The 18,306-nt window shown below is 43.4% G+C and overlaps 1 protein-coding gene across 1 annotated transcript in view; it reads right to left on the bottom strand.

The window, feature by feature from the left end:
- The window catches only part of SYN3 (synapsin III), a 236,808-nt gene that overhangs the window by 24,033 nt on the left and 194,469 nt on the right, over positions 1-18,306 (bottom strand). Inside the window, exon 11 of the mRNA XM_069002932.1 lies at positions 7,576-7,638. Coding sequence (XP_068859033.1) covers positions 7,576-7,638 — 63 coding nt within the window. The remainder of the gene's footprint in view (positions 1-7,575; positions 7,639-18,306) is intronic.

Below are 18,306 nucleotides of genomic sequence, written 5' to 3'. Positions count from 1 at the left end.
GGCAGCAGGGAGAATGAGAGAGAATCCAGAGCTTGGACTTGCAAAATACCAGAGGGAACAATGCAGGCTGTGTTGGAGCTGGGTATTTTTGTTGCACTGATAAGAGCTGCCCTGGGCTGAATGACATCAAGCAAGAGAGTCCCACCCAGATGAGATGATCGCAGGAGGGACTGCAAGGGCAGGCGACACTGACACGGTGTGACAACATATTCTCCCGGACCCTTTTGGGAGTGAGAAAATACAAAAGCCATTATATAATGACCTACTTGGAACAAGGACATTTGTGGGATTTGAAACAAAGTGCTGTGCTTGTGCAACAGATGTCTTTGGGCCCAAACAGAAATGTTTGCATCCTCAGCCCAGGAACGTTGGTCCCAGAGCAGAGGAAAGGATGCAGCTTCCCCCTCCAGACTGGAATTAGACCATATTGATATCGCTAGAAAGGCGCTCATCTTGTTGAATGTGACTTTTCCTCAAAAATACAGCATGCTATGGAAAGGAAGGGTCCATTTCTTCCTTGTCTCCACCACCCCTTCCCCATGGGGAGAGAAGGAAAGCAATCGAGAGTGTTCTCTCTAATGTCCCTGAGGACTTTTGGCTGGGTTAATGAAGAGGGGGGACTCGCCAAGGACACAAAGTAAGAAATGAAAAATGAAGAAAATTACTCCCACAGTGCAACACCGCTGCACAGTCCTCAGGAAATAGCTCTGGCATCTTCCCTGGCCTGTACCAGAGTACTTCCCATGCACTTTTCAGAGGAAGCAACTCACAGAAATCCCCTTTTAAGAGATCACAGACTTATTTCCCACCAGGCATCAAAATAATCACCACACCAAATCTGAAATCTGAGCCACCATTTGTTAATTGTTAGAGCCAGCCAAATTTGACAAAATAACAGCCGTGTTCTGGGTTAATGCTGGTTTATCCCAGGGTACAGTTATTACTTCATAAACAGGAAGCGCTCAAGTTACAGTCAAATGAGATTTATTTTCCTGCTTTATCTATTGAGTCCACCATTTTATTAGCTTTCTACTTTTAAATTTTGTATAATTCATTTCCTCCTGCCTTTTAACCCTTTTAGATGTCAATAAGGTATCCATTCTCCCAACAGAAGAAAAAAATCTCAGACATAACCAAAGCCAGGGTGGATGTTGTGTGACACCAGAGGGCATTATTTAAGAAGGGACTTTTAAAAATCATTCCAGAGCAAAGTTGACAATTTACCTAACAAGAGACAAATCTGTTTTCTAAAGTGGCAGGTTGGACAATACACGAAACTGATAAGAGAAGTTGGAAAGAAACCAACAGGAAGCCATTTTTTCCCCTCTCTCCCTTTTATTTTGCAACCTTCTTAGGATCAATGCTATATCCCATTAACTGCATAGAGGAGTGCAAACAGTGAGTACAAACACAGCCCCTGCCCTGGCAGCCTGTTTGCTTAGCTGTGCTGGCTGTTTGAGCAGCAATAGACTCATTCTGAAGCCGTAAGTTGCTGTTTGCTGTAGTGTTTTAGTGACCTGTTAAGAAGGGTTTGGGCCAGTGTGTTGACAAATGCCTTTTCTGAGTAAGAAAGCTCCCTGGGATAATTTCTCCTTCCCTTCTGGCTCTCTTCTCTAACACAGGCACCAGTGATGCCCTAGCGTGCTCCCTGTTGAAAAGGGGAGTCTGGCTGGATTGCTGGGGACATGCTTATACAGATGTGACTATCCCTTTGCCCTGTGGTGGCCTCTCAGAGGCTGATACTGCATGACCTGCATCTGGTACCTGTTTGCAACCTCAGCCTGCCCAATAAGCACTGACCTTTCTGGCCTTGGCTGGAGAGCAGTCCAAGGGGCAGGTCTGGAGGAAACATTCTGCCCCATCCCTGCTGCAGACCTTGTTTTGAGGCCTTTTTGCAAGGCAGGATTTTGGATGGGTTCTGGCAGTGTTAAAACTCCAGTGTAACAATTTCCTGGGCAGTCTGAGCCACACCTGAGATCTGTGTGAGCATGGGTTCCTTCAGGGTGGGATCTATCTGGGTAGAAACTTCTGCTTCCTCTGTCTCAAAGTTCCCTAATCTGCTGCCTCCTGTACATCCCAGATGTTCCTGGACGCCGGGGTCCCATGGCTACAGCACTCCTCCCTCATCTTTAGCCTGAGCACTGCAAGGTATTGCTCCACAGTCCCCTTTTGCTTTCATTATGTGGCCACATGAAAAAATAATCGGGTCAGCCAAAGTGCCATAATTATCTTAACCTGCTAGGGTTGCCCTAGCCTTGCCTTTCTTGAGCATCACCCAGTCTGAATTCTGCCTTTGAGGTTAACTCTGCCCTACAGACTACACACACATCACTTCGGAGACAACTTGCAGAAGCACTTTGTGTGTCCAAAATGAGGTTAGAGCCAGGTTCAGCTGGAAGGTGAGTGTCCAACACTGAGCCAGGGCTGGGCTTGTGGTGTCTAACTGAGTCTTGGTAGGCTTGTGAAAATGCATGGTCTGAGTGTTTTCCTCCAGAGGAAGTGGTACAGCCACACAAAGCTTGTGATTTTTTGTCTATCTTGACCTGCTCTCAGCCTTTCTGTAGGGATCTTGGGATAGTGGATCTTCAGGAACAGATCTGTGCAGACCGTTTCCTGAATCTCTCCTTTCCTGTACCCCAAATTATACTCCCCTTCTCAGAAAATACCCAATCCAACTGACACACAATCAGTTTAGGCCTAATTTTGACCCACCCCAAAATAGTAAAGTCACACTGGGGTCTGCATTTCCTCATTATCCTCACACTGAAGTTCCCCAGATGCTGTCTTTAATGCATTGAATGTTCCTAAAACAGAGCCCAGGTCCTGGCTGCTTTGATCCTTGGTGCCCTGGGTCAGTCACCATTTCCTGTGTCCAGCAAAAGATTTCAGACTGATGTGCAAGAAATGTGGATGTTTTTGCTATTTTCAAGACATTTGGAACATCCTCACTCATGAGTCAGTGGGAATTCAGTGATTGGGCTGCTCTGTTGTGCATGAATGTTACATGTCAAGTCATTATTTGTCTTCTCTAAAAGAAAATATTTGTTCCTTGACAAACTGAGGCAGCCCTTTCCCCTTCCTTTCCTCTTTAGCACACTGGATTTTCAAAGCTCTCACTTTTGGAACATTCTATTTCCAGTCCCGAGAGAGACAAGGTGACGAGCTGTCCTTCCTGATAAAAACCTTGCAGTATTTTTACATTACAGAGTGGCTCTGTTTGGTTTGTGCTATATTTATACCAGGGAAAAAAAAAGAAGCAGAGAAGTCTTTCCCATCCAGTAAGAGAGAAAATAACTCTGACCATATTATTATGAACAACAAGTTTTTCTTCTACAATGTAATAAATTCATCTAAGCCAGGATTTGTACTGGGAAGGTGTTTTCATAATTATGGAGCAGGAGGGGACAGGAGGTGACTCTTAAACAGTCCTAATTAGAGAGGTCTAAAAATAAAGTAGGAGTAGCAAAAAAAAAAAAAAAATTGATATAAATATATGCAAAGTCACGTGAACAGATACTGGTTTTACTCTCTTTGTGGATATGGCAGTTGTTTCCTTCTCATGATCTGACCAGGAAGAGGTGAAGAGGCTCTTTGAGTGAATTTGCAGTACTGGGCTCTGTTCCTAGGGCACTTTAGGGTCATGTTAGCACACAAATGGCAAATACTAACACACTCAGAGCTTTATTCTTTTCCATGGGCTCTGGCATTATGAGATCCGGAGTCAGGAAGAAGTGTTATTCCTTTCTCACTGCAGTGCTGTCCCTGTTCAACAGAGACCCCCAGTCACTTCTGGGGTAGGTAGGCTCAAACTGCACAATGCTTAAAAATGCCTTGACCCCTAAGGAACTGCTGGGTAGAAAACAGTTCTGTTCTGCACAAGGAAAGACATCTCCTCTCAGTGCCCCTCCATGGTTTCCCTGGAAGAGTCCTTGAGTACTGTTGAGCCTGTGAGTCTGGGCAGCTTAAGTACAACATGAGAAAGGTCCTTCTCTGCTGACTCCATTGTAAACAGCTGTCTAAGCAGTATTTCTACAGATATTTTATTTGTATCGATACTACACAGGGCCAGCAGCACAGAGAGCACTTGTTATGATCTTCCAGTGCCACTGAAATATGAAGTGACTCCAAATTTTGGAAGGAGGATAACGATGATCATGGGAGGGGCTGGAGGGGCATGTGTTCTGTTTTTAGATTAGAAGATTGTCTGTTCCTGGGTGAAGGCTATTACTGGTGTCTCTGTTCAAGTCAATAGAGGGGCTGTTGTTTGTGCATTTCTCAATGGAAATTTCAAAAGACGCCTTTTACTGCAAATTTGTTTTCTCCATCTCCATGTGCACCTCACACGCACACATCACTTGGCAAGAGCCCTTCTTTCACCAATGGTATACTGCCACCCCTTTTGGTTCTGACCTTGAATAATATCTGTTCCTCTCCCAAGCTAAAGACAGTTGTGATGACCCACCCTTAAGGGGAAGGCAGTCAATAGAGCCTGTTTTGTACAAGTCCTAATGTGGTTATTTTTCATTCTAGCTTTGAGGATTCTTTGTTCAGCCCTCTGATTAAAAAATGTGGTGGGTGAATTTTGTGAAAATTCTGTCAAAACAAACAATATGTGAAAATGAAAGTTATTATAATTATGCTCCTTCTAGCAATTATTGCAAAAAATTAAACACAGCACTTGCACTGCCAAGAACCTGATGAACATGAGTTAGCAGTAAGTATCAGGTAATCGTTATAATTCTTCTGGTCTGTAACACAGAGAAACTGAAGATAACTGTGAAATGACACAAATCTCCCTGCAAGCAGATGGTGGAGCTGTTCAGGAAAGAGGCATTTCTGCATCCAGACTTTTTCTGGCTCCTGGTCACTGCCTCAGACAAATAAAGAATAGCAGTGCCTGGACTTCCCATCTTTGCTCATTCTTTTAAGTGTTGGTGCCTCCCATTACATGTGATTTTATCATTAATAGCAAAAAAAAATGTAAGTACTTCCTTGAAAATTTCTGTTGGTAATAACATTGTAACCTGAATGCTCACATCCTTTGAAGCACCAATTACAGGTACAAATACATAGCTTGCTATCTTGGCATCATTTGTTGCAGTAAGTACTATTTTAATACTCACGTGTACTTTGGCTAAGGTTATTTTATCCTTTGTTTCTCCAGTCACTGCTTTAATACAAAACATGACCTGATGCAGGTGATTTATTAACATTTACTTTGTTGCATTCGTCAAACCAAAAGCAAACCTCTTTCTTTTCATATTATGTATCTTTTATAGGTAAAAACCTGCTATTTCCTGCTATTATCTCTACTTCTGAAGACCAGTGCAAAGAAATAATTTAGCTCTCTGTAATCTCACTGGTTATTGCTTTTGCATTATGATGGTTAAAACCACCATAATGTCTCCTGGGAACTTCCCTCTTCTGCATTACTTTATCATAGGCTTGATTTTTTTACCTGTAGGTGTTACTTTTCTAGTATACCCATAATCCTGCTTCTCTGTATTTCTTCTGATATTTTCTGTGGTTTCTTTTGTCAGTCCCACTTGGGCTTGAACCCTACTGTTTCAAAAAAAGCACGAAACAAATTCTTGTTACTTGTGTTTTAAACCAACTGATTTATTCTTTTTTTTTATTTTATCTTTCTCTCTTTTCTTTTTGCTCTGTGCAGTGAAATGCAGTGAGACTGAAGAAAGAAAATTTAATCAGTCTCAACTTTCCTTTGGGCTGCTTGTGGCTGGATAAGGGCCCAAACTAAAACCATAAGGTCAACAGCCCTTGCTTCCTGTACCTTCCCCATCTACTGAACAGAGCAGTGTTGAAACTCAGTGCCCAAATGCACATCCATACTCTGCCAGTAGTCACTAATTTTATAATGGACTAAAGTAAACTTGGCCTCAGACAAATTCTTTCTTCTAAGATGCTGGCTGTTAGCCTATCTTTATCTGGAATGACTTCCTACATACCCTCCTTGTACCGCTGAGTACAATTGTGCCAGGAGTCTGAATAGAAACTCTCTTCCTCTCTAACTTGTAACAGCAAAAATCAACATAATTAAAGAATAAAATGGGAGGGAAAGTAAGAGGTGGAAGAAGATCTGGTGTGTGGTGCAGAAGACAATAGCTAAATGTTCTGCTGAGAGTTTTGTCTGGAAATGCTGTTAAGTTTGGAGTACTTTTCTCTGATTCTACCCTCATTTCTGCAGACTCTAAGGGTCCTTGGTGCATGAGACACACGAATTACACCTGCATTACAGGTGAAATGGCAGAGCAGTCAGAGACATGTGGGCTTGCAGGGTCTCAGGGGAGGGATTTTCCTCCTGGTTTGTCCTGGTTGGTTTTTGCTAATGAAATCCTTCCTAGGAACAAGTTAGTGGCTCCCTACAAGCACCTCTAGGCTGTCTGCATTCACTCTAATTCAATAACACCTCTGCCTGCTTAACATAGGCAGCACCAATATATTAACCAACATTTCCTGCTTATTTACATGTTTGTTCCTCGATGCTGAAAGCCAACTCCACCACTGGCACAGGGATCTGTGCCCACTTCCTCCCCAGCAGCTACCATCCAGACAGGGGAACGTTGCAATCAAAGCAAGAAAGATTATTAGATCTTCCATGTGCAATCCAGCAAGCCAGAAAGGGCTTCTGTTTCCAGAGCACAAGCAAACAAACTGTACCAAGTTTAAATTTGGTGTAACTATATATATTTTTCAGGCAAAGTGTGAGGCCAGGAGAAGGTCTGTCTGCTCTAGGGAGGCACTGCGACAGGCGTATCAGTTACAAAGTTCATGTACCACTCAATTGGATTTAGAGATGATACCTCAGAATTTCATACTTCTGAGCAAATCAAGTTTTAGACAGATAGGGGATGCCTTTTGAAAAGATAGATGCAAGAAAGAGGAGACTCAATTGCAGCAGGAATGTGCTGGTGATGCCTCACTGAAAGGGGAGCCCAGTCACCCCAAGAAACAGGGGCTGCTAATTCGCTGGGGGAATAAACACCCCAGAGAGCCTGGGAAAAACAAACAGGTCCTTCTGGGTAGTGAACTGTTTTTTCAGGATTCCTTGGCAGGCAACCAGCCACTCTGCTTTGTAAGGTCTTGTTCTTCCTTGCAAGGAGGAAAAAAATAACTGAAGGGCTCCCATTTTTTGAATAAGGTCATCATAATGCACTCCAGAAGCCCAGCACCACAGCTCCTCATTGTGAGTGCTACGGGGTGTAGCTGCACTTTACAGGTGCTTGAATAAACAACACTACCACTTTCAGGAGAGGAGAAAATGTATAAAAGACAAGCCTAATGACTTCAGCCCAGCCAGCTTTCCCCCCACGCTTCACCACCCCCCCTTCCCGCATCCCAGACAGCCTCCAACCCAATACCACTGCCTGTCTCCAAGTGCGTGACAGCGGAAAAAGGCCTTTTCTCCCACAGGAACAGCCAGTGCGACCCAGATAGGTTGTGGGGAGGTTTAACCCCTTTGCTGGCTGGCCACATGCCATGTGTAATCACAGGAATGCTGTGCCACATATATATCTGTTTCCAGAGATATATATATATATATTTTCTTTTACTTACCTTCCCCATTCCAGCATGAGCATGTCCCAGCTTGACCACTACAGGAAAATTCGGAGTTGTGAGCTGAAAGAAAAAAGAAGGACTTTTTCATTAGTTATTTTTTCCAGCCATTGTTTTTGGAATAATTTTCTTTTATTTAGTTGCTCTTATCCCCCTCCTGGATGCTGTAAACCGGAGAATAAAAAGGCCAAATAAAGTTTGTCTGGATGGAAGGGCAGTGAGCAAATAGCTCTTTACTGGGTCCCATATGATTGAAAATGGAGGCCTGGCAGAATTCCTCAGATCTGACCCACTTTTGCCGCGTGGTAGAAGTTTTCCCACCCTGTACATATGGATGTGTGCACACTCATATGCTTGTAAAACACAGTTGCACATGCAAGTTTGAGTAAGTGAACACTTTCAGATGCTGAAAACATCTGAATGGCGAGAAAGACAAAGGTTGTTTGTTCTTTTCCATACGGGCTGCTTTGGCCTTAATAGTGAGTGTACCCCTCCCATCAGTGGGGAGGGTGGGGGGACAAGGAGAGAAGGAAGTGGGGCCAACCCTTAGGTGCAACTCACAAAGTCCATCTATTCATAAAGCCTGTTATTCTCTATTTTCACGGGTGGGTATAGTGAATAAAAGAAAACAAAGAAGGGTTGGAATCAGCAATAAAAATAGAAAAGAAAGTCATATGTTCTCCCTGGCTTGTGTGGTGTTTCCATTGGGCAGGGTCCTGCCACCCAAGGCATACAAGGTCATCTTAGAGCACATGTGGGATTTTACTTGAAGAACTGCAAGTACCCTCTCTGCCTTTTCTTCTCCAGTTTCATGCTCATGCAAAGATTCACTTGAAGTGATGGTCTCAGAGCTGGGTGGCTGTACTGGTAGGAAGTGCACGTCAGGAGTAACTAGGATATATGCACCACATCTCCTCCACGTACTGGTTGGTCCATTTCTACACCTCTGCTTGGCATGCCTGTGATCTATATCTTATCTTGTGCTCATGATTCTTGTGATCTAAATGCTATTTGTTCAGTATGTAACTGATTATTTTTTATTCCATATTTCATTTCCTTTAAAGACACTTCTTTCTTTACTTAAGTGCCTGAAGTGATGAGCTCGATTCATTAAGCAGTTAACCTGGAGATCTGACAAAGGGAGGCAGTTGAATTTGGATGGATAAATGGCTCTCCTATTTATTTAAGTTTGGGAATAGATAAACAACTTGTTCTTGTGCTAATTACCAATTGTCTGTATGGACAGGCAGGCACTACGCCCTAAAGATAGAATGGTGCTGCAGTCTCCATCTGTGGCAGCTCACTATAAATAACAAAATTTGTAATGAACACTGATATGTTTTGCTATTCAGATGCTTATATAAAGAAATGTCACAGGAGAGGGGAACAGTGAGTGCATCACGTCCTCAAGCAGCCTGTGTCACTTTCTTCAGGCAGAAAACTGAAAGATCTTCAGACCACAGAAGGGCACAATAAATTACTGTCCTGGCAGAGGCAGGGACCAGCACCACTGCTTCAGAAGAAGAGGCAGGAGACTGATAGGTGGCCATCCTGAAGTCAAATGGTCAAGTATATGTCCAGGCACATGAGTTTGTGCTCTATTTCACCTTTGCCTCTTTAATTCATTGTAAGAGCCTGAAATTTAATTTATGCTGGCATAAATGAATCATTTGGAGGACTGCACCTGAGGTGTACTGAAGATAGGGCTATGGATGCACCATGCCAGACCTTTAATGCTGGAAGATGAAAGGTAACCTAGTAGTTGGGGCACCCACCTGCTCAGGCTCTGGGAGACGAGGCTCGCTTCCCAGCGCTCTCATCCCTGCCCCATGCCCCCTGTTTGAGCCAAAGCGCTTGCAAGGCCTGGCCTCTGTTCCCTGTTTGGGAGAGGAGGCAGCAGCTGTTCCTATGGCGCAGGAAAAGCAAACTGCGTGCTGTGAGCCTGCCTGATACCCTGGCAAGGAGGCCACAGAAGTGTGTGGGATAGATAATGCTCTATCATCAGCGCAAAGCGGACCGAGGCAGGAAGCAATGTCTCTGCTGCCCTGTTTCTTGTCCTCTGCCTATGGTGTTGCTAAGGGAGCCTGCTTGGGCATGGGGCCCGGGAGTGGGAAGCATCTGTTTTCCTGTATACATGCAAAGAAAGTTTGGGATCCAGTAAACAACCCAAGTTTACTGTTAGTCTGGAAAGTGCCACCGGCAGTGACAACATGCCGCGCAAACGTCTCCCTTTCTCTTAGCTTCTTGGAAACATGAGCTCAGCTTTCTTACTAAGGCTTGGTCTCATCCCATGTAGGGGTGACGAGCTGGTGTCAGAGCATGTTGGGGTCACATGTGGCTTGTCCTAGGCACAGTGCTTGGGGCCTGGGATGAGACAGATCCAGACTGTGAACATGTGGTAGCTTCTCTGGGAAAGCTGTGGCTTCAGAGAAATGCTGGTGCGTGGTTAGCCAGGAATCTGCCTCTGCCACTGAAACCCCACCAAATTTCCATGTACATGAACCTGCCTTATGAAGGAACCAACAAGAGAGTATGGCACACACAGAGAGCTGCATTATATAAGGAGTTTATCTAGTGACAGTGGAGTGCCCTTAGCCTGTGCAGAAGTCGAGTGTAATCGAAAGCTCTCCATACTTCACAGGACTAAAGCAATCAGCATCCATAACCACCCACTGGAAAGCCCTTGCTGAAGTGGTGGAAGTGGTTGAATGCCACTGCAGTCAATGGGGGAACCTCCAGCTTCCACCAGAGTCTGGTTGGGACTCAAGTCCCACTTTTGTTGCTAATAAGGTGGCCAGCCAGCATACTTGGCAAGCACCCAGAGGGATAGGGAAGCTGAAAGAAGGGAGACTCTATCATACACACAACTCTGATGCAATTCACACACAAACACGTTGAGAAGTTCTGAGGGTGGCCAGAGCCACCACAAGGGCAGACCCCTGAGATGAGTATTTACACATACTGACTCATACGTTTCCCGGAAAAGATTATTATAATCGCAGAATAGCACAACATTTTAATAAGAAAAACATGTTTTTACTGAAATCATGCAAAGATATATGTCTGTGTCTTTCTATGTGTTGCAAGGGCTATTTTTTTCTCAGAAAAATAGTGAAAAACACTTTGAGCATTTTAAAATGTGCATGAACTGTTGGCAGGACTGTTATAGATGAGGTCTGCAGGTTTTGAGATGGGACTGTAGTGCTACAGCTAGCTCAGTGATCATATGCAGGGTGTTAGTTCATATTCATAACTCAACCCTTTGAATTAAAATCTTACAAATGTATTCCCAGAGGTTGTGACAAAGCCTTGAGATGCCAAGGTTTACATAAATGTCTAGAGCTTGATGTATGTAGAGGCCTGTTAAGAGTCAAACAGCATTTTGAATCCTGAACTAGGAAACTCAACCAAGTCTTCTTTGGTAGTAGTGAAGGGAGCGTCATGAAGTTATTTCCAACTTAGAACACCGATAGCCCAAAGTGTACCATTTTAGCCCCTGATTTTCAGGGCTCTGCTCTGTGTGTAGTGTCACTGCAAAGACCACTTTTCAGTTTACCAGTTTTGGCACTGGTGTGTAAAATGACTGCTGGTATGCACACATTAGCCTTTATTTGAAAACACGCGGCTGTAAACTGTGACACTTTCCCTTTACCCTCTGCCCCTCCTTTCCAACAAATAATGAGGGCTTCAGCATTTTCTGTAAATTTATGAATGTTTTCTCTATTCTTTACTGGTGGAGCAGTAGAACAGAGTTGGATCTAAATTGATCCGAAGGGAGGAATCTTAGAAAGGCAGAGTTCAAAGCCAGGTTGGACAAGGCCTTGAGCAACCTGGTCTAGTGGGAGGTGTCCCTGAACATGGCAGAGGGGTTGTAACTAGATGATCTTTAAGGACCCTTCCAACCCCTTAATATTTTATAGTTCTATGAAACCTGATCTAAACCATGAATACAATGCTTTTGACACTTTTGTTTCACTGAAAGCCTTAATTGTCAATCAGCATGAGAGATGCTGATTTTAAGTTTGTGATTTTGTGTACTGTCCTGTAGTCCATGAACAAAGCAGAATGTTTTTGATTTCCTTCCGTTATGTTTAGTTTTGTGCATTAGTTCACATTATCTAGCTCATTTTATACAATGAACTTTCAGTTTCTAGTATTATTCTTTCTTCTGCAAAACCCTTCCAATCAACGCTAAAATGAATAGCACAGGCTGCAGTTACATCATGGATAATATTAGGAAGGATTTGAGGTGGAGGGAGATGGAGTCATTAAAACTTTGGTCTCTTGGCATTGCTATTGTATTACCATAGCATCCAGTGTTTTTAACCAGGCCAGAAGGCCCCATACCACAAGGTATTGTACTTTTGGCTTCATCCTCCCCCAGAAGTAATATTCTGAATTTTTCTTTTATACTCTAAACCTGGTTTTAATGTTTATTTAGCTGCTTTTACTTGTATGATGGCAAACCCTGTTTTGGGTGGGTACCTAATGGATGATGGGAATGTTGTTCATGCACTTGAAAGCTAAATGTTGGAAGTAACGTGTGTGGCACTTCCCTGGTGTCAATTAAGTTGGGGGAGCAGTGAATGTATAATTTCCTGTAAAAGCAAGCAAGCTGATTCAAACCTACAGGAAAACAATGATGTCATTATATGATGTCAATGTCTTTATGGAACTATCTTACTAAAAACTTGAGCTGAAGATCAGCATTGGTTGCTCGCCAGCCTTGCCAGGCACGGTCAGATCAGGGCTGCACGTGGTATGGATTCCTGTAAAACACACACCTGTGTATTGATTACTGTATTGTAATTAGAGCACAATGAAGAAAGAATCGTTATCTGGGGAAAGAGGGCCTTGAGACAGCTTTCAAGTCAGCTGAAGTAAATCCTGAGGAGGAGTATGTATCTCCAGAGGTCTCAGGAAGAAGGAGGAGATAGGGGCTATGATGAGAAGAGCAATGAGATACTTGTGACAGGAGGAGTTCAATGACAGCTGGATCAAGACAGCATTGTACAGGTGGGACCCAAAGCAGTGAGGCAGTTGATGGATGAGATGGCAGCAGATGGTAAAAAAATATCCTTTGATTCTCCCATTGCTTTTAAAAAACACAACAAAAAATAAAGAAACCCCAACAGCAGCATGACTTAATCCCCACATCCTTGAGTAAACAAACCACAAGCCAATGTTTCAGGGCTCCTAACACTTGCTGTGGTTAGAATGGGTCATGGAAGTGAATAAAAAGGCGTAAGCACAAACCGGAACATTTTGTCATTGATTCCACCTCTAATGTTATGTAACTTCTTTATTTGAGACAGGACGTGTTTGGGTTCCCCTAGTGGAGAATAAGAGTGTAAGCATTTGATATTATTCTCATTCCTTTGGAGCTTCAAGTGTGAGAATGATATGAACATATCCAGACACACAGATGCTCATCAAAAAATCCCAAAATGCAGTATGTGTATGCACATGTGCATGCTTGTATTCTCACACGGTCCTGGTCAATAAATCCCCATTACCACGTATCAAATCACGGGCAGGTTTTTTAAAGGTTCTGTGACTACATAGAAAATTTCTGTAATTCCTTAATTCATGATGTTCATTAGCTATTTCGCAGTGGTGCCTTTAAGGAAGCTTCTTGTCTTTCCTTTTTTGCTAGGAGAGTGAATACATTCTCCCAACTCCTTATGTTAAGAAACTGTCCAAATATTTTTTATGGGATGCAGTGAAAGAGAAGAAGAAACTCTTGAGTTTCCTTTTCCCCCTGACCTGAATTATCTGCCTTTTGCTATATTTTTCTCTAATTAGAAAATTCCATCCCCCATGTAAACACATTGCCAAGGAAGAGATGGTGAACACCAGTTGTTAACATGGTAGGGAACTCCCTAGGAATTTTATTTTGATGGGTTACTGATGGACATGGGGTTACCTTTGGAAAAACTGTAGCATCTAAGCTATGGTAAAAGATATAAGAAAAAGACAGATGGGAAATAAAATGCTTTATGAATTTGTGCTGCAATCTTCAAAGCCATCACTCTTCCAAGAATCCCTGAGGTTCACAAGATACTGGCCAACAAACCTCTCTTCCCTTGGCAGGCTTGACTGTCCCTTTTTGGGGAAAACTCTGAATACTGATTTCAAAATGCGCAGCATGGGGTTTCTTTGGAGAGAAAAGAACTTCCCTAAACTTCACAGAAGAGAACAACATTTTTGCAGCAAGTCTCACTGAAGCTAATAATTCCCCTGCTACTGCTGGTCTCTAATCTCACCACACAGTCTGCTGCAGGTGCTTTTCCATATGCACCAAAGGACAAGGTGCATACGGATCTCCCCCCAGCTTTTACACTCAGCGAAGCCACATACCCTGACCACAAAGCTGGGAGGCCCCCACATGACTCCAAGGGCTTACTTGTGATTTCTCAACCTTCTATAGCACACCTGAGAGTGGTGCAGTTATGTTAGTGTAAACTAAGAAGCAGGTCCTGGGCTTATTAGTACATTCATTGAGAAATATCTGCCTGCCACAGAAATGGCTCCGAAGTTTTCTTGTAAACCTCACGCCGTTGTAACTGCCAGTGACCCCATGCATATTTGGCTGGCATTGCCATGTCAGATGCTGGCACGAGTAATGAGCCATGGATGCTGCCTGGTACAGGCAATGGGATACTGGAACATTTGAAATACTCTCTGGGCTCCTGAAAGCTCTTGGGCAATGAATCACCACCTCCTTCCTTCTTGCTATTCTTCAGCACTGAAAGCAATAGAAATAGCAGCACAGAGGACCAGGTAGTCACAGTTGGACTTCTTTGAAAGATCCATTTTTTATACTTTTTTAAAAGCACAGTTAATAATCTTGATTAAAGCCTCAGGAGGGACTTTGGACATAAAGAAGAATGAGGATTACGGGAAGCATCAGGATGCAGCTGGCGTCTCATGCCACATCTATACTAGTAGATAGAACACTGACATAGCAAGGACACTAGTCCTGATTTGCCTATACTGTTAAATTGTTAGACCAATCTCTGGCATATTCTTTCTCAAGACGAATAAATAACCTTCTCCCAAACATCTCCCAAGCACAACATGGAACCAGCATAAGTCTGCAGCCATGCCTCACAGAACACTGGAGGCTAGGAGAGCTTGATAGCACGACTGTGGTTGGGCCATGACAGAGCTGCCAAGAGAATGACCCTGGCACTGTATGGTTTGCCCCTGTTAATGTAGCCTCTCTGTCTCACTGGGTTGGGCAGGAGAGTAGTTCTTACCTTGCATTATGCCCTATCTTTGTATGCTCCCACATCAGTGTTTCACTTTGGCTGTACAGACAAACGGTCTACCTCGTGCAGCCAGATGTCATACCATTCCCATATGACAATTTCCACTGAATACCTTTTTTAGACTGAATTCACAGTGGGTCCTTTTTTGGCTTACAGCCACAGATACTTACACCACATTTCTTTTGCCCGCTGACCTGGAAAGTCAGGTATTGCCTCACATGAGAAATGCTTGAGCTATGGGCTCATTTTGTTCTATTTTACAGCTAGATCATATTTTCAGCATTTTGAGCCCTTAGGCTCATGCAGGAATTCACATACTTTGCTAACGTGGCCTGGAGTGAAGCACACATCCCCTACTCTTTGTGCTCTGGGACATAAATGTGGGGAGTAAATCCTGTTCCATGGATTTACCTCCTCCGTGGGCTGCACATGCAATTAAACACTGGAAACAGCTCTTCCTAACCCTGAATTTGCTGTGGTATCTTTTGTAGGCACCTAGAGCAGGTGGGGGCCAGGTAGGAGTTCTGTTCTTCCTACATCCTCATTCTTGTGCTTCACAGTTTCAAGCTTCTTTCTCCAGATAGAAATCTTCTGTGTTTATCCTGACTGATTTTTGGCTCATGTCAGAGACATTGAGGACATGAAAGGCAGCCATTGTATCCCATGTTTGAATTAGCTCTGTGTCTTTTGAGATTTCTTGGGAACTTTCAAATTACATGTTTTCGGTAGGAGCCAAAAACTGTAGGAAGGGCTGTATTTCACAATCTCTCCAAATTCAGCAGTTGCTTGGGAAAGAGAATGAGGTCCCAGGGGGCAAATTTTATATTTTGAAAGGTGGAAGTATCATGTTTCAATGATTCAGTGAATGAGCACTAATTAACTTCTTCCCCCCTCCCCGATCCAAATGGTTCATGGAATGCTTTCACACTGCAAAAGGGAAGTTTTTCTGACATGCGTTTAATTTGTCCATGTTTCATTCTCGAGGATCTTTGAGATTTCAGTTTTGGCTTAGGTAAATATCCAGAACTTTGGAACCCCTCAAGATCTGAGAAATATATTTTCCTGCCTAGGCTTCAAGGGCATGAGCCTACAATGGCACCACTTGGGTATTTGTCTCCCTCTTGTGTCTCATTCCATGAGATAAGATACAATCCTGCTCCACCTGTTTGCTAAAGCCACTAGAGCTTCCAGTGAAGTGGAAGAAACTGTAGGTGACCTGTGCTCCTAATTGTCTGCAAACTCAGTGCTGAGAGACAACCTAGTTTGATACTAGGAGTAAAAAGCAGAAGGGAAATCAAGCAGGCTCCACACAGGACACAAGCAGAGTTATTTTCAGCTGGGCCTGGCTTCTGTTTACATCTTTCCCAGATGTAACAAGGAAGGGGTTCCTGAAGTGAAAGCATTCAGACGAAGACAGAAGAAACCACTGTGCGGATCAGCCTTTTTCATCTCGCAACCACCACCTTGGCCAGCGGCATTTTTCCCCTGCTGAGCACACATTGATGTACCGCAGGCTGCAACAGCCAGGAATGGCAAGAAGCAGGAAGCAGAGAAATTCCTTTTGGAGTAACACATAGACCCTCTTCTTTACCTTGGGCAATCCTGGAGTGGCAAAGGATGCTGTGGTCTCTGTGAGCCCACTCCTTCTGTTTGTCTAGAGAGAAAGGGTGCATCCTTTACTGGAAAAAGAGGTGGAGACCTGAGCTGGTTTCATCTGTGAGGCAATACCTCCACTTCTCAGGGATAAATGAGACAAATGTTAGTGAGTTGGTCCACGCCCAGTACAGGAAGGCATTTGTTTTTTTCCCAGATGAAGTGCTGAGGCTGTTGTGGGATCCAGATAGGATTTTGGAATGTGGGCAGAAACCCACATGGATGTGCCCAAAAGAAGGGCATTGGGTTCAGCAGAGGAGCTCATGCCAGGCACTCTGACTGGAGGTAGAACCAGGCACAGTCAAAGTCTGAAACTAGTCTGGAAAGATGGGTTTCTTTTCAAACTTTTTTCTTTAATACAATTCTACCTCTTTTCTTCTCATCAAACTTCATGCCACTAAATTATTTTTCAGAACTAGTTGCTGAAGTCTTCTACTGTGGTCATGGCTTTAGTTCTCGTGGAGGTAGTGCCAGCACCTCAGTAATGCAGCAGCTGAACTTCTCTGCAGAGTTTCTGTGCTGCACAAACTGCTGCTATCAAAATACACAGACCAAATTTCAGGGGAGCGGGAGTGCCTTTTAAACAAAAACAACAAATCTTCGCACAGACAAAGAAAAATGTTTGCTTTCTCAAAGAAGCTAAGTAATAACTGTTTAGGCTTACATAAAAACTGTAAAGTTAAGTTAATGTGTAAAAAATTAGTTTCAAATGGGAAAAGCCAGTTGGATATTTCATTTTTTCTTGTTTTTTTTTTATTAAATTCTGAAATCAAAGAGAGTTTTGTATACAGGAATCCTTGCAGACTTCTCAACTGATTGGTTTTCATCCATCAGTTGTGGGTAGGACAATAAAGAAAATATTCAAAGCTTCCCATGCAGAGGTGGCTTGGCTAATTCCATGCTCAGAGAATAGCAGGTGTCCCTGCTATTTATCTGTGCACTTTTGGACTTCAGTAGCAAGAATCTCTGATATTGGGCCTTGAGGACAGAGTACTATTTCATATGCATTTTGTAGACAGCCCTAATTAGTTAAATTAGTTTGTCTGCATCATAAATGTAAAGCAGCGCACACTGGATTTGTCTCTAATAGTGGCATTGCTCTGGTGATGGGTTGCAGACTTCTTTTTTTTTTAACTTTCTCATTAGTACTTAGCTTAAGGCATTTGTGAGAAACCACAGCCTCCTAAAGCTCCCACTCCTGTCCTCTTAATTTTGACTCACAAGGTTTTAATGGATGAACAGAAAGCAAAGAAAGTCTTTGGTTCTCATACTATTCAGCAAACCTCCGGCTGGCACTGGCATTGTTTGGGAACCCTTGTGGGGATGAAAGCAAACTCTGTACAGATGTGGCCTCTTCTGAGACTGCCCTTTGAGGCCTGTTGAATCTCAGAACAAAAAGCACGTGAGGAGGGTGACTGGCAGGGGATTTCCACGGAGTGCTCCAAGTGAAGTTATTTTAAACTGATCCTGCACCACACAAGGCTAATGATAGTCCTTGGTGGAAGGGAAGCACAAACGCTGCTCTGATCCTTCGTATGGAGCGAATTTTTACATAACCTCAGTGGGACACTGCGTAGAGATTCTCTGGGCTGATAGGCTCATGAAGCACATCATGATGCAGGCTGACCAGTCTGGAGCTGGAAAATGTAGGGCTGTATGAATGTGGCAAAAAAGACACATGTAGATGGCCTATGAAGGGACAGTTTGGGTGTTTCTGTTCCCAGACCTTTCTGGGGAGGGAGCATGGGGTTGGCCTACATGCATCTGGCTGCTGCTGTGTATTTTTGGACCTTGGTCTCCACCT

This window comes from Aphelocoma coerulescens, chromosome 1A (genome assembly GCF_041296385.1).
Source record: "Aphelocoma coerulescens isolate FSJ_1873_10779 chromosome 1A, UR_Acoe_1.0, whole genome shotgun sequence".
Lineage (NCBI taxonomy): Eukaryota > Metazoa > Chordata > Aves > Passeriformes > Corvidae > Aphelocoma > Aphelocoma coerulescens.
Note: the sequence above shows the minus strand (reverse complement) of the source record. Positions and strands in the feature narration are given on the sequence as shown.